The sequence below is a fragment of the Hemitrygon akajei genome, chromosome 10 (assembly GCF_048418815.1).
Source record: "Hemitrygon akajei chromosome 10, sHemAka1.3, whole genome shotgun sequence".
Lineage (NCBI taxonomy): Eukaryota > Metazoa > Chordata > Chondrichthyes > Myliobatiformes > Dasyatidae > Hemitrygon > Hemitrygon akajei.
Window position 1 is genome coordinate 62,249,138 of NC_133133.1, and position 16,353 is coordinate 62,265,490.

The following is a 16,353-nucleotide window of genomic DNA, read 5'->3' on the forward strand; positions in this document are numbered from 1 at the left end:
CTTCTTCAAGCTGACTACAGAATCTCCCACATGCCTTCAGGCTAACTCTATCTGAAATGTCAATTGAGTTTTTTCAACAGTGACTTTCTCTTTGCTACTGTTCCATAAAGCTGTGACTGGTGAAGCACCAGTTGTTGAGTGTGGAGTCTCTCCCATCTCAGCCACCAAAGCATGTAACTCCTCCAGAATTGTCATACATTTCTTGGTGGCCTCCTTCACCTGTCCCCCTTCTTGCAGTTTTTGAGGATGGCCTGCTCTAGGCAGATTTACAGCTATGCCATATTCTTTACATTCCTTGATGATTGACTTAACTGTACTCTAAGGGATATGCAGCGACTTGAAAATTTTCTTGTATCTATTTCCTGACTTGTGCTTTTCAATAAACTTTTTGTGGAGTTGCTTGGAGTGTTCTTTTGTGTTCATGGTGTAGTTTTTGCCTGGATACTGACTCACCAGCAATTGGATCTTGCAGATACAGGTGCATTTTTACTACAATCAGTTGAAACACCTTGACTGCACACAGGTCTCCAAAAACAGGTCCCCATTTAACTAATTATGTGAGTTCTGAAATCAATTGGTTCCATCAGTGATGATTTGGTTTGAATACTTATGCAATCAATTATTTTGTGGTTTATATTTGTAATTAATCTAAACCACTTTGGAGAGATCTATTTTCACTTTGACACAAAAGAGTCTTTTTCTGTTGATCAGTACCAAAAAATTAAATAAAGTCCACTGTGATTCAATGTTGTAAAAAAATAAAACATGAAAACTTCCAAGTGGGTGAATACTTTTTATAGGCATTGTAGCAGGAGATTGGTGTGCTCTTTGTCCAGGTTTCCAAACAGTTTTTTAAAATCAATCTCACATGAGCTGGTCTTTGTTTAAGAAAGATATCCAATTTTGTATCATCATCCAGAACTTTTTTCATTTCATCTCCAAGAGTGTTTGATATCAGCAGCTTTCTGTAAAGAAAACAATGTGTTGTGACAATGTCAGTATTTTCTTTTTTTTACAAGAAAAATGAAACCTCTCATGGAGCCAACCTTTGATAGGGCACCATCAGTACAGTTCATCCAAGATAGACCTTTGGTTTCCAGACATGAAGACAAAACATCAAATATATCTTGGCCTTTGCTTGTTTTGGGCAGCTGTTTGCAACAGGAAAAGTTTTCTTGAATTTCACCAATAATTGCAAATCTTACAAATGCTTCAACATGACATTTATTGGTGAATGCTGTTTACTCATCAATCTGGATAGGGAAGCTGTTGTTTTTCTGTTTTTCACACAAAACCTCTGAAGGTGAAACCTTTTCAACTTCTCGTAATGTATCTTGTCCTAACATAGTGGTTAATAAAATACATAAAAAAGAATGGCATAGTAAATAACTAATCAAGAAAATCACAAAGAACATGAAAACTTCACATTACAATTCAATTCCAACCAATACAATTCAATTCTAACCTACACAATTCACCTTTTGCAATGTTTACAACAACAGCGAGGCAGCAGGCCAGCAGCTGAGTGGTGGCATGAAAAAAATCTTCTTTAGGATGAAAATTTCCCTCCAATTTTCTACTACACTGTTAATTTGTTCAGTCCCATAAGTCAGTCAGCTGCACATAAGGAGAAGTTGGGGGAGGTATCTTGGGAGGGAGAGGCTGACATCAGAACTCAAATTGTGTGAGTCCATTCAAGGCACTTTACACAACTCGTCAGCCTACTGTCTTCACCTCCGTGCAATAGAGTGCTCACCAACAATCAACAGCCTCCCCATTCCTCCACTAGGAGAGATAGATAAGCAGTTAGCATTATGGAAAAGGACTGAGAGGTTAGGGTGGGAGCTGGAGGTAGCAGAGCGAAAACTTGAATGTGGGGCTGAGCAAAGATGGGGTCCTGTGGGATGTAAACTGTCAACCTACAGAGACAGAGACAATTTAGACCATAATATATAGTAGAATTAGACCATTTGGCCCATTGAGTATGCTTCGCCATTTCATCATAGCTGATCCATTTTCCCTTTTAACCCCAATCTCCTGTTTTTACCCAGTACCCTTTCATGCCCTGAATAATCAAGAATCTACCAACCTCTGCTTTAAAAATATATCCAATGACTTGCCCTCCAAAGCCATGGTGGAAGCAACTTTACAGATTCACCGGTTTCTAGCTAAAGAAATTCGTCATCATCTCTGATCTAAAAGGACAGCTCTCTAGTCCGAAGCTATGTCTCCTGGTAAAACTCCACCACCTTAGGAAGCATCCTCTCCACATTCACTCTATCAAGGCCTTTCAGCATTCAATAGGTTTCAATGAGGTCATCTCTCATACTTCTGAATTCCAGTCAGATGACCAAAGGCATCAAGCACTCCTCATATGATAATACTTTCAATCCCAGAATCATTTTCATAAACTTCCTTTGAACCCTCTCCAAAGTCAGTACATCCTTTCTTCGGGGTTTATTGGGAGACGATGAGGGAAGGGCTTGAGGTGATAATCAGCAAAGTGAAAGAAAACAGCAAAAATAAGTTTGAGACTATTTTAGAGACCACTGAAGATGAAAAGATAAAAAAGAATGAATATATTTTGAGAGAGTTGGGGATCCTAGTGTACTTCATTAACATGGTACAAAATTACTCTAAAGATGTCTGTCAAATCTTGTATACCATTTGAGTACACACATTCACGTTAAATAATCACTGCCAAATTCAGGATTGTTGAAAGTCATTTTTTGACTACAAGTGTAAGGACAATAATATAAATGTTACTCCTGATCCAATGCAGCAGAAAAAAAAGCTTCTATACATAGATTGATTAGATGTTCATAAATTAACACTGCACACAATGTGACTGACAGGAAATAATAAAACAGTGGTAGAGTTAGTGGGTGAAGGTGTTGATCAGCTTTACTGCTTGGGGAAAGCAATTGTTTTTGATCCTGATAGGAGTGGGACAAACAGTCCATGAGTAGCATATGTGGGATCCTTCATACTGGTCTTCCAGCAGCTTTCTGTATATATGTCCCTGATGGTGGGTGGTCTATTTCTAGTGATGTGATGGGCAGTGTTGTCTATCCATTGTAAAGCCGTTCTCTCTGCTGCAGTGCAGTTTCTGTACCAAGCAGCGATGCGGGTTGATAGGATGCTCTCTGCTCCGCATTTGTAGAATGGCATGAGTATGGATGTGCAAAGTCCAGCTCTCTTCCAAATACACCAGTTTGACTGTCACAAAACATAGATCACAGAAGAATACAGCACAGAAGCAGACCACTCAGCCCAAAATGTTGTGCTGAACTAGCTAAAAAGCAAACAAAAAGCATCAAAATATTAATCGCTTCCACCTACATCATGTCCATATTCCTCCATCATCTTTATATCTTTGTGCCTATTCAAACGTCTCTTAAAAGCCACAAATGCATTTGCCTCCTACCACCATTCCAGCCATCCACCACCGTCTGAGTAAAAAACTTATTCCTCACATCCCCTTGAACCTACCCCCCTCACCTTCAATGCATGCCTTCGGATATTAGACATTTCACTCCTGCGAAACAGATACTGTCCGTGTATTCCATCTATGCTTCTCATAATCTTATAAACCTCTATCAGATCAAACCCACTTTCAGCAAAAACACAGAGCTGGAGGTGGAGATAACATGGAGGCAGAAATTCCAGAATTTCACAGAGGGAAGGAGCAACATTCAGCTCGTGTTCGACTTATTGATAATGCTGTTCTGATAGAAATTTTCTGAAGACGGGGTTTGGATGTGCACAGAATCAGGCTGCTTATCCTCTTGGCAGCTGAGGAATTTGTATGTAGATAGTGTAAGCTCTTTATAATAGATAAGCAAAATCCCAGCTGTTTTCGACAGCGCAAGTGGCAGTAACATAACCAATTTCACCTTTCACTTAGAACGAGGAGTCATGGTAAAGTGCGAAAGGTGAAATGTTTAAGGGAAACATGAAAGGGAACTTCTTCACTCAGAGGGTGGTGAGAGTGTGGAACGAGCTACATTAGAAGTGGTGGGTGCAGGTCCAATTTCAACCTTTAAGAGAATTTTGGATAAATACATGGACAGAAAAGGTATGGACAGCTATGGTCCAGGTGTTGGTCAATGGGTCTAAGCAGAATATTAGTTCAGTAAGGACTAGATGGGCCAAAGGTACATTCTGTGCTGTAGTGCTCCATGATTCTAATCCCTTTGCCTTTGTATGCAACCATATGTTTTGAGGCCAAAGAATCTCTAAGGCAGAGATGATCAGAAATGAAACAAAAATAAGCCTTAATTAATAAATCTGCTGAACTGTGGAGCAAAATCAGAATCAGTTTTAACGTCACTGTCAAATGACATGAAATTTGTTGTTTTACAAAAGCAGTACATTGCAATACATAATAATGAAAAGAACTATAAATTACAAGAAGTATATATAGAGTCATAGAAAAGTACAACACAGGAAAAGGCCCTTTGGCTCATCTAGTCCTTTTTATATATACACACACACACACACACACATATATATATATTTATAATTGTGCAAAAAGTGAGCAAAAATAGCAAGGTAATATTCATGGGTTCAATGGTTCATTGTCCATTCACAAATTTAATGGAGGGGAAGAAGCTGGTGCTGAAAAGTTGAGTATGTGTCTTCAGCTCCTCTAGCAACTCCTTTATGGTAGCCATAAGAATAGAGCATGTCTTGGGTGACTGGAGTCCTTAATGATGGATGCTGCCTTTTTAGCCATCGCCTTTTGAAGGTGTCTTCAATCCTGGGGGGGGTTAGTGCCCACAAGGGACCTAGCTGAGTTTATAGCTTTTTGCAGTGTTTTCCGGATCCTGTGCAGTAGCCCCTCCATACCAGACAGTGATGTAACGAGTTAGAATGTTCTCCGTGTTACATTTGTAGAAATTTACGAGAGTCTGTGGTGTCATACGAAGTCTCCTCAAACTCCTAATGTAATAGAGCAGCTGTAGTGCCTTTGCCGTGATTGCATCAATTTGTTGGGTGCAGGATAGATCTTCGGAGATGTTGACACCTGGGAACTTGAAACTGCTCATCCTTTCCACTTCTGATCCCTTGATGAAGATTAGTGTGTGTTTCCTTGACTTCCCCTTCCTGAAGTCTACCATCAAATTGACATGGAATGCAAGATTGTTGTTGTGACACCACTCAAACAGGTGATCTATCTCAGTCCTGTACGCCTCCTTGTCAATGCCTGAAATTCTGCCAACAATAGTTGTGTCATTGGCAAATTTATAAATGGCATATGAACTGTGCCTATTCACACAGTCATGGCTGTAGAGAGAGTAGAGCAGTGAGCTAAGCATACAAATCTGAGCTTTGCCAATGTTGATTGTCAATGAAGCGATGTCATTTCCAAACCACACTGACTGGTCTCCCAGTGAGGAAGTCAAGGATCCAGTGTTAAAGGGAGGTACAGAGGCCCAGGTTTAGGAGCTTTTAGATCAGAACTGACAATATGACTGTATTGGTCACTGAGCTATAATCACTGTAGATCACTGGAAGCTACAAATTTCATTCAAGTTTCATCTCCAACAGGCACCCATTATACCCACTCAGAGCATTAACTGCACTGTCATTTATTTGCACTCTTTTTATTGCACCATAGATGGTTATTATTAAGATAAAATTGATTTTAATATACTACCATTTGGCTTTATTTTGAAACAATCAGAGGCCATTGATTCATCAGGTAATGAGTTCTCAGTTACTCCATTAGGCTTTGATATGTCTCCATGGGGAAAATCAAGTAGTTTGTCCATCTTATTCAGTGGAAGTGTACCATCTGTTTACTATTCTGTTGGAAATATTTCTGGCACCATAATCTGTAAATTGGTCTTCAGGTCATTTATTGTCTTACTGACTCATATGAGAGGGCTGAGGAGAGGCTAGAAAACCACTACATTATATTTACTCAGCACGGTGAGAGATGACAGAGCTCTGGAATGAAATATATATCACTTTGTATCTGTTGACAGTGATAGGCATTTTCAAGAGCAGCATGGCAGAGGTCAGATGTAACCACTTTCTGCATTACCCTTGCAATAGACCTGCCAAGGAAGCTCTGCTTCTTTTTAACAATGAATCGAGGTTGGTACCAGGATGTGCATCTTTTATGTAGATCCACAGAGCAAGTTTACTGACGTAGCAGTGTCGTTTAATTAAATTTAAAGTAGTGTTGCTCACCTCTCCCTGAGCTGGATTTGAATCAGGCCCTGACGATGGCAATACTCCAGATACAGTGATTGCATGACCTTTCCCTTGCTGATCCACAGATGACATATAAAGCACATCCTCAGCAGCTACTTGATGTTTATTTAAATTGTGTGCATGTGTGTGGTATTGCCAAATACTTGGCACTCACTTCTCTCTCCATCAATCAAGTTCATTTCTGACTCTGCTGTGAATCAATCACATGAAAAAATAAAAATCCAGACTTTTAAGAAAGGGACCTTAATTCAATGAGTGTATAATTTACAATTCTCCATTTATCAATTATGATATGAATTAGTCAAACCTTTTGTTGTCCCAGAAGCACAGATTCACAACTGACATCTCTTCTTATTCTCTCAGTCTCTCTGCTTCTCCAAGGTTTATAGTTGGTGTTCCATTTCACTTCACTAGCAGCTCAGTGTTTTTTTACAGTTTTTGGAAACCACGTGAAACCCCCTCACCGGGCTCATTGTCGGCCTCGCTAACAGCTACAGAACTCAGTGCTTAGAAGGCCACCCTTCATAAACAACAGACATCGAGAGTCGGTTTGATTTAGTGTTCAGCCAAACAGGAACGTTGTGGATATTCTGATTAAAGAAACGTTGATTTGAGTGAATGCTGCATAGATATTGCCCATACACAATTGTAGGTCGGCAAGTAATAACAAGTCGTACATCGCATAAAATATAAAGAAAGTATATTTATAAATTTCAAATTTATAAATTCACAAACAGTCAGTAGGAAAAAGAAAAGGGAAAAATGAAAGAGCCTAATACAGATAGCCTAGTCCAAATGTGCACATAAGTTTGGAGCTCATCTTGTAATTGTCTTTAACTCATGTGCTGGACCCTCTGTCTGCGTGAAAGAACACACCAAATCCTGAACATTGCTTGAAATCCATTTAGAATGAACAATCGCTCTCTCAGGAGTATTGGCCCTTCCTCCTTGAAGCCATTAATCTGCACAAAGTAACTTGTAGATCAGAAATGGCATCCTCGACCTCCCTCCTGTCCTCTCTGCAGCTCCCGCCAAAATCAAAACACCAGCTCCACCAGTGTCCATCACAAATCTCTCTCTGCCCAGCTTTCTCTCGAACCTTGTCACAATTCCTCCATCCTGACTGGCTGACACAACATTCCCAAGTTGAACATCACAGCCCCTTATCTTTACCCGAACCCTAACCATGCTTTATGAGGACACACTGCTTCTGTAGAAAGCTACTAAATGAAATACTCTACAGTATTAGCAGTAAAAATCTTACCCAGGGCATTGCACATGCTTCTGTACAAAGACAGAATGCTAGAAGAATTCAGTGGGTCAAACAATATCTGTAGTAAATAAATGGTGTAAGTTGATGTTTTGGAATGAGACCCTGTGTCAGGACTGCGAGTGAAGAGTCACAAACAAGAGCACATCTGAAGATACTGGGAATCCAAGCAACACACGCAAACTACTGGCAGCACCTATGGAAAAAAGTAAACAATCAATCTTTTGGGCTGACCCTTCATCAGGACTGAAGAGGACTGGGAGTGAGGAGCAAAGGCTGCCAGGACAAGGGGGGAGGGATGGGATGGAGGCAGTAAGTGATAGGTGGAACCAGGTAGATGACGGGCATTTAGAAGGGGGAGACAAGAAAATCATATAAACAGGTGAGTGTGCGAGGGAGGAGAACCAAGTGAGTGTGGGTTTCCTGATACTGGAAAATTCAGTATTTATGAAAATTGGGTTGTAAGCTATCCATGGTATGAGATGTTGGAAATTAAACCATGGAGAGAGGGTGGAGGCTGGAAGTGAAAGGGGAGTGATGAAGAGAGGAGCAAGGATTGTTAGTGGTGAATGATGAGTCCTTGCTGACAACCAGGCACAGAGGTAGGAGAAGAGCTCAATCTTGTGTTGGGATCAGAACTCACTGAGGTGCAGGCATAGGGGTACAATAGTGAGGCTGCTGTAAAGGAGTGACCATTCAACGTCAGTGAGGGAGGTGCAGATGGGAGGACGGTGAAGACAACAGGAGTTGGAGCTGGGGTGAGGTGTCAAGTTGAAGAGGGGCTTAGGAGGGTACTGAGCAGAAGGAGAGCAGGTTCTGTTTGCTGTTCTTTGTGCTGGTCCAATTATAAATGATTTTGCATGTCTTGAGCTTGGTTGTTGTTCAATGACAGACTTCAGATTGAAAATGTGGTTATCAGCACTCTGCATCCTGAGCTCAGTGTCTGAACAAGTTTCCTGATTACTGTTTACCAGCACTTTATTCTTAATAATTTTTAATCAGCACTATCACTATTTGTCGGTTTGTAAAGGAAGACCAGTGTTGGCACTGGTAAATGCCCCTCCCCTCCTCTACCCAACTCACTCACACTTTTCTTGGACCCATGCACACATACACACACACTTCTGTATTTCCTTTAGAGAGATGCAAAATGGCAAAATCTGTGATGACTGCGATGCCTGTGGATTCCACTTTGCCAGGTGGCCAAGGGTGCCTTAACATTGAAGCTTCCGGATGGCCGATTAAATCTTAATATAAAAAACTCATGAATTCTCTCTCTCATTTAAAATGCTCTCAGGGAGTTCACTGAACTGCTCGAGCACTTCTTAAACTGTGTTCACAAAGCTGTTCCATAGAGAATGAGAAGCCCAAGGCAGGAAAGATGCTTCCTACTTGGAATCGAACTTAGTCTATTTGTCTCTACTTCACTCATGATAAAATGTAGCCTGACTCAATGGTTACACAACTGACTTTATATTTTTATCTGGACAAATGGTGGAAAGGCACGAAAGCAGATGGAGGGGCACTTTCACCATTGCATATTTAAACCCTGCTTACATCCTGATTTTCTATTAACTCATTTGAATGTTTATCCATAAGTAAATATTTTAATAAGCCCTGCCAAGATTGAAGATCTGCAATAAAATAAAAATGAGAACCAATTATGGCTTTATTATTACTGTTTAATTAGAATTATTTGCAAATCAAAATTTGACATTTTCCTCTTCTTTTCTTCTGCTCATTTACCACAGTTCTTAAATGTGTCCTGAACCAAGTTTAACAATAAGATGTAGGCTGTGGAATATTTTTAAAAAAAGACTAACTTTCAACATTAAGTAACCAATAAAATATAATTATAATCAGTATTTGATGTCTTGACAACTCTTGAATGTCAATGATTCTTGAAAACATATTAGTCATCTCTCCAGGCATTAGCAACAATGTGTTGAATTGTGAAAACTCATAAAAACTTTTTTAAGGAGATGAATTGTTGTTCGGTGAGGCAGGTATAAGGGGAATGATTTGGTGGAAGTTTGTGGGAGTTTATGATATAAAACAGGTTACAAGACATCTGGACTGATAGGAAAGCTGAAACTATATGATCATTTCTAATAATGATTCATCAAGCTGATCATCTATGGCTGCATGACTGTAGAAAAAATGATACATGACAATTGAACTGTAATGCCATGTATCTTAAAATGCTGCTATATGTGTAGCTATTTTCTTTTTAGTGTCACTTTAAGGATGTGTGGTTGTGCTGTCTTCTTCAGCTTAATTAGGCACTGATTTTTCTCAGGATAACAATCAGTCAATTTAGAGTGGTTCCCATTTCATTGCCTTAACAATATGAAATTTCAGTAAATGATGTTTCATCATCAGAAACTTTCATTTATACAAATTGAATTAATCAAAAAGTTGACAGTGAGTGGCTGGAGAATGGAGACAGAATAATGGCAGGTGTCTCAGAATTCAATAAGAGTTGGGGACAGGAATACTTTGAAGCAGTGTACCACAATCTGAGAACAGTGGAAAGGATGACTCTAAACTCCAAGATGTTCAACTGTCAAAGATGAGATTGCCTGTGTTTTGACAAGCTTTGTGAGATAAAAGCATGCAGAATTTCAGCAATGTCCAGCTCAGCTTGCTACAGCTGTTTGAGGATGGACTCTACAGAAAATACCCTTCCTACCATCCCTTTCCGCTGCTGGATCTCCCACCCCCATTCTCTCTATGGTTGAATACTGTGCGAGAACTTCCTACCCATGGCCTTCCTGACAAAAGGGAGAGATACAAACAAGGATTGACCATGCAGTGAAGGCCTGAATTCATTCAGATACAGTGTTGCCTCCTTTGATTGGGATTGGTTTGGTTGAACTGTGTGATTAACAACTTCTGACTTGGCAAAATGCTTCCACCCTTTCGCTGTCACTTCTCTTTGCATGCTTCCTCCCCAATGTCCCGCTTACTCTCCCGCTCCCTCTACACAGCAATGGCTCTTCTTCACAATGCCTTTTCCCCTTTATCCTAGCTCTTCCTATTCCCTTACACTGTCATCCCCTCTCTCTGAAACCCTTTATTGTTTATTAGCTCTGTTCAAAACTATTAGCTTTCCATTATTGTTTTACAAAGTAATTAACACTGTAATTAATTCATTTATAATTGCATGATTAATCATGGTTATTTTAAAATTATTTGATAAAACTAATGAATGGAGATAATAGTTTATGTTGTAATCTATAATATTAATAATGAATACAACAGATATAGCTTATTGTTTGTACATTAATTTAATAAGCTGGTTGAAGTTTATTTCTTCAATCCTATTTTCTTGCTTTTATTTTGGCTTACTGTTTTATTTGATAGTTGCTTTCTGAGTCATAGCTGAACTATTTAATGCTCTGAAGTATTGCTCAGGGGTTTGAAAGCTCCTTTACTCAGGATGAGCTGTAAAAAGATAGACATCTATGGCTATGGCTCTCATGAACAAGGAGCTACTGGATCAGGGGGGAAATCTTGGGGTCTAAGGTCCGAGTAAATATCATGAGATAAAGGTGGTATAAATGGAAGAAGCGAAGATATCAACAGCACCAAAGAAGCAGATTCATAACAGCTTTTTATTCCAACAGTTATTTAACTTTGATGCAAAGCCAGTAATCTAATTTGCTGATCAAAACTATTTTGAGCTCATTATCTGCATGTGCGAGGAAGGGTGTGGACATGAATCCATTTTGTTTCACTTTTCACAGTACCTTTTTACTCTTTTCACATTCTGTATCCATATTCCACTCACTAACATGGGCACAATTGCTTTGTGTCTATTTTTATCTGTTACTTAGACTTACATTGGCTAAAGAAGAAGAAGATAATATATCCCTCTTTCACCCCCTCTTCCCCCTCCCCCTCTTCTCCTCTTCCCTCCCCTCTCATCTCCACTTCCCCTCTTTCACTCCTCCTCTCCTCCCATTGCCTCCCCTCTCCCTCTCTCCTCCCTTTCTCCTTCCTGTCTTTCTCCAGCCACCTCTTCCCCTCCTCCTTTTCCCCTCTCCTTCTCTCTTTCCTCTTCCCCCCTCCACTCTTTGCCCTCCCTCTCTCCCCATCTCTCCCCTTCACTTTTCATCCCCTCCCCTTCCCCATCCTCCTCTTCCCCTCCCCTGTTTCCCTCTTCCCTCTCCCTTCCCCTTCCCCCTTCCCTTCCCACCTCCACCCCTCCCACACTCCCCTCTCTCCCATCTCTCCCCCTCACCCTTCTTCACTTTCTTCTTCCCCATTTCTCCCGCTCCCCTTCCCCTCCCCTACCTACCCCTCTCCCCCCCTACCCTCTCCTCTCCCTTCTCTTTCTCCCTCCTTTCTTTGTCTCCTCTCTTTTACTTGGCCCTTCTGTGTTCACCATCCCATCCTTAATAATAGCTAGAAAAGTGTACCTTCTGAATTGCTTGATACCAGATTGGTACATAATTGTTTCTGGGACTGTTTCAGTACATAATAGAAGTATTCTTACATAATGAAAAGCCAATGTGTTGAGAGATGAAGCCTTTTACTGAGTAAGAAAGAAAACTATGTTTTTGTAAGTGCTAATAGCAAAAGGACCTATGCTGTGTATTCTTCTTTTACCAAGGCATTGTTGATGCTTTTCGATGTAGCAACAGGTGGTAATTGAAATGTAATCACTATCAAAAGAGGAATAAAATAGTAGAATAATTAGTTCACAAATGTGCTTTGAAATCATCGGAAAATAGACTAAGAAGTGCTTGGACAGAACGAATGGTAATGAGAAACTCTAAGTAATGTACTGTGAGAAAATATATACAGTACACCACATAAATTGTATTTTAGTATATATGTGAAGCAGACCCAGCTGAAGTGGACAGAATGGCATTACCTGCCTTTCAGCCCTGAAGTTCTGGAATGCTACTAGCCCATTGAAGAAACAAACAAGAAATGGTTGATTACAAAGAACAACAATGAGGAGCTAATTCCAATTCTAACATTTGGAAGTTAATCTGATGTATCATCAATTGTGAGCTGTGTTCTTCATTGCAAAGCCCTGATAGCAGTGGTCACCCTCATTGAATCTTCATTACTTTGAACTGAGGTGACTCCCATTAAATTGGAGAGAGGGGGAGAGGGAGATGATGGAAACTGACATGAGAGAAAGTTTTTGAGTTGACTGGGACAAATGGCAAAAGTGATGAGCAAAAGAAAAATAGCAGTGAGATGCAGGGAAGAAATAGAAGAGCTGTAACCTGAAATAGCAGAATTAATTATTGACTGTCTGATAAATGGATCCGGTAGCTACTGTATAATCTGAAATTATTGAACTCAATTTGTATGTAATTCTACAGCACATAATTGAAATTTGTCATGTTTTTCCCTCAATTTAAATTGAGCTTCTTTGTAAATTCAGGCACTGAGACGAGGAAGATCAGGGGGAGAAGACAAGCAACTCAAATCATATGTCTTGCAGTTTACTTACAGTTATCTCCTTGATTATATCATATTTTCCAGTGTAGAAGAGTCAGCATGGTGTGCAGAAAATTGAGTAAGCTAAACTAAACGAGATTAGATTAGATTAGCTTTACTTGTCATATCTACATCGAAATATCTAAACATTCAGTGATATACGTCATTTATGTCAACAGGGATGTGCAAGGGGCAGACCATAAGTGTCACATGCTTCTGACGCCAATTACTTACTACCTAACCCATAAGTCTTAGGAACGTGGAAGGAAACTGGAGCACTGGAATGAACCCATGTAGCCATGGGAAGGTACAAACTCCTTACAGATAGCAGTGGGAATCAAACCCCAGTCACAGTCACTGACTCTGTAAAGTGTCATACTAACTGCTGCACTATCATACCACCTCAAAGTAGAAGAAATTAAGAAGCAGAAGTAGATCATTGGTCCTATTGTACCAGCTCTTCCATTTAAGAAAGCCACGGGTGAACGTTCATATCAGTGCTACTTGTCCGTACTTATCTCATATACCTTTGTACCCTTCATATCCAAAAACTTTTCAATAAGGATAGTCAAATACAGCTTCCTTTTCTTGGATCATCATATGAAGATAAAACACAAAGGAACAGGAATAGATGATATGCTTCACCATTGGAACTGGAGGTTATGACTGATCTTTTAGCTCCTTATTTGACCCCATTCTCCACTTTTCCTTCAATTCCTCCAATGTTTATAACTAAAAAAATCTCAGTTTTGAATACAACCATTGACTGAGTCTCTATACATCAATTATTTGGACAACTCCAAAGATTTGATGAACTCTGAATGATGATGCTTCTCATTATTTCAGTCCTAAATGCAATGCTGCCTCCCGTCACCCAGATCATCTAAACTCTACCTATACTCCCAAATACTCCCAGTCTCCCTTGCACACTTTTGGACTGTCTATATTCCAGTGGTGCTTAAGTTTTCACCCTTCAAGTTTCCTGATCTAAATTCACCCTTCATAGTAATGCCCATTTGGCTCACTTGGCCCCATTCCCAAAAAAAACACTAGTTTCCAGGCATGCACCAGACCTCAGCTTCTGATCTTGGCATTGCTTCATCTGCATCATAAAGATCGTTTGAGTGCAGGATGAAAAGTTGATGGGAGCACATACACCTATATGAAAATAGCATACCAATAGCACACTATGTTTGGGGAAGATTGAGAAGGGAACCAACATGTCCTGGAGTGCAAAGTCCCTAAAGAAACCAGATCACTAATTTCTCCTTAGAACTCATAGGAAGAGAAGTAACCAGTATTAAGCAGGTATAATGCCAGAAAAAAAAAGTTGAGGAAAGAATAAAAGTACGAATTTACTTATTGCTTGATGCAAAAGTTAATTCTTTGTGAAAAGTTAAACTAACTTAGTGGTTTGATGCAACCATCATTAATCATTGTAATCTCAGACCATTTACATGTAACATTAAATAAAGGGATAGACATAACAGATGAAACTTGTATATGTTTCATACTTTGAAAATATTTATATTCTACGTATATTAAAATAAAAATGTTTCATTTTGTGTAACAACCTTTGTAAAATATAAGAAAAGACCAGTAATTTGACAATGTTGTCCAATTTCCTGAAGCAGTTTCTTAAATGAACAAAACAAGAGGAGTTGGATTTCAGCAAAGTACCAGCCTGGCAACTGAACTCTGCAGTGGTGCTCTAGAATAGAGGCTGCTGATGATTCATGCAATTAAGGATCCAATGTTGTATAGGATAGAAATGTTGAAGCTGAAATCATAATTCTTTGTGTTGAAGTGCGGGATTACATAAATCTGCGTTACCTATTTTTGTAGTCAATTTTATAAATGCACAAGATTGGAAAGGAGACATGTACTAACATGATAATATCAGGATTTCAGGAGCATGATGCTGAAATACATTTTAGGATGAACTGGGACACAATATCAGTGATGTAACCTGGGATCACAAGGTGTTTCGGATCTTCAACATCAGACACGCTTACCAAGGTGACTTGGCCAGAGTTGGCTTGTGTCCCAACAGCATTAGTCCACGGGTCACACTTCTTCATTCATAGCCATCTGGAGGCTTGTTCTGCACCTCAGTGATGGTCCTGATGGCTTTTCTCTTTGCAGGCCTCATAATGCCAAGTCAAAGCCTCTGAAGAGCGAGCAGCCAGCAAAATCTATACACCCCACCTCTACAGGCTCACATCATATCCTCCACCCCTGACTCTGGCACTGGACCTGCTATTTGGCCTCCTTACAAACAAACACTTCCTCAATCTGGTCTTTTCAAGACACATTATGTGTCAACCCATATCCATTTATTTTATTGGGCAGGAGATCTAGTAATTGTCCATACATTTAGCAGGCAGATTAGACTTGTGTTAGTAGCTTACACATATAAAGTGATATTACAGAAGATGGCTAATTTAATGGCATCATATTCTGAACATGAAAAAAGCAACATAGTCTCATAACATTGCACTAAAAAACTTGATCAGCATTTTAGTTGTTCAGTATGATGTGATTTCATGTAATACATACAGTGCCCGTACAATGTTTTTAGAGAGTGCATTGCCATGGATGCAATACATCTTACACCATTATTAGGTTTAATTATTATTTCTGTTTTGAGAAATAAGAAAATATTAAACTGATTTTAATTTTTTTTGCATTTGTAAACTGATAATTTGCTGGCATCATGTCAAAATGGCTTTATCTAAAATTCGAATGTGTTATGTCTTTTTCTAAAACTGTAAATAATCAGAAATTGAAAATTTAAAAATAAAACTTATTTGTAAGTCTATAATGAAATTGTTGTCAATAGTTCATTTACGTGAAGGATGCTACCTTTTGATGATCACCTGGACAAAACTCCTCTCTCATTATATGGGTTCAGAGATACGGATTTCTGCTTCTCCAAACCTTTTTTTGTGTTATTTTCCCAGAAGATGACAGGAGAAAGGATTCAAAAATGAATTACCTTGTATTTGATAATGTGCACTTGTTGTGTAAAAAGCAGACTTGGATATGAAGTAGCTGTTGTACAATGTTTTTTATGATCATCAGTTTTGACTGCAGTGCAGATAATGTGACAGGTAATGGGTGATTTTATTATCAGCATATTATGTCCTTTCTGATGGAATCTCCTTTGAACTCTCAAGAGTTGCTTAAACACTGCTTCCATGCAACCAAAAGAATAGGAGAAATTCATCAAGTCAGTATAATGTTCTCAGGGTTGTATATGGTGACGTATATGTGTTTTGATAATAAAATTTATTTAGTACTTTGTATTTTATTCTGCATATTAATATTGCTTATAAATTATTATATTTGTCTGTCACACAGCAGATGTTGAAGCTTAATTAGTTAAGAGATGC

At 39.2% G+C, this 16,353-nt stretch overlaps 1 protein-coding gene across 5 annotated transcripts in view; it reads left to right on the forward strand.

The window, feature by feature from the left end:
• Window positions 1–16,353, forward strand: part of pcdh11 (protocadherin 11) — a 798,581-nt gene that overhangs the window by 660,153 nt on the left and 122,075 nt on the right. Inside the window, exon 4 of one of the 5 annotated variants that reach the window (XM_073058405.1) lies at window positions 15,104–15,176. The exons of the other annotated variants lie outside the window; for them this stretch is intronic. Coding sequence (XP_072914506.1) covers window positions 15,104–15,132 — 29 coding nt within the window. The 3' untranslated portion in view covers window positions 15,133–15,176. Of the gene's footprint in view, window positions 1–15,103; window positions 15,177–16,353 lie in introns of those variants that run through there. 5 annotated transcript variants of the gene reach the window in all.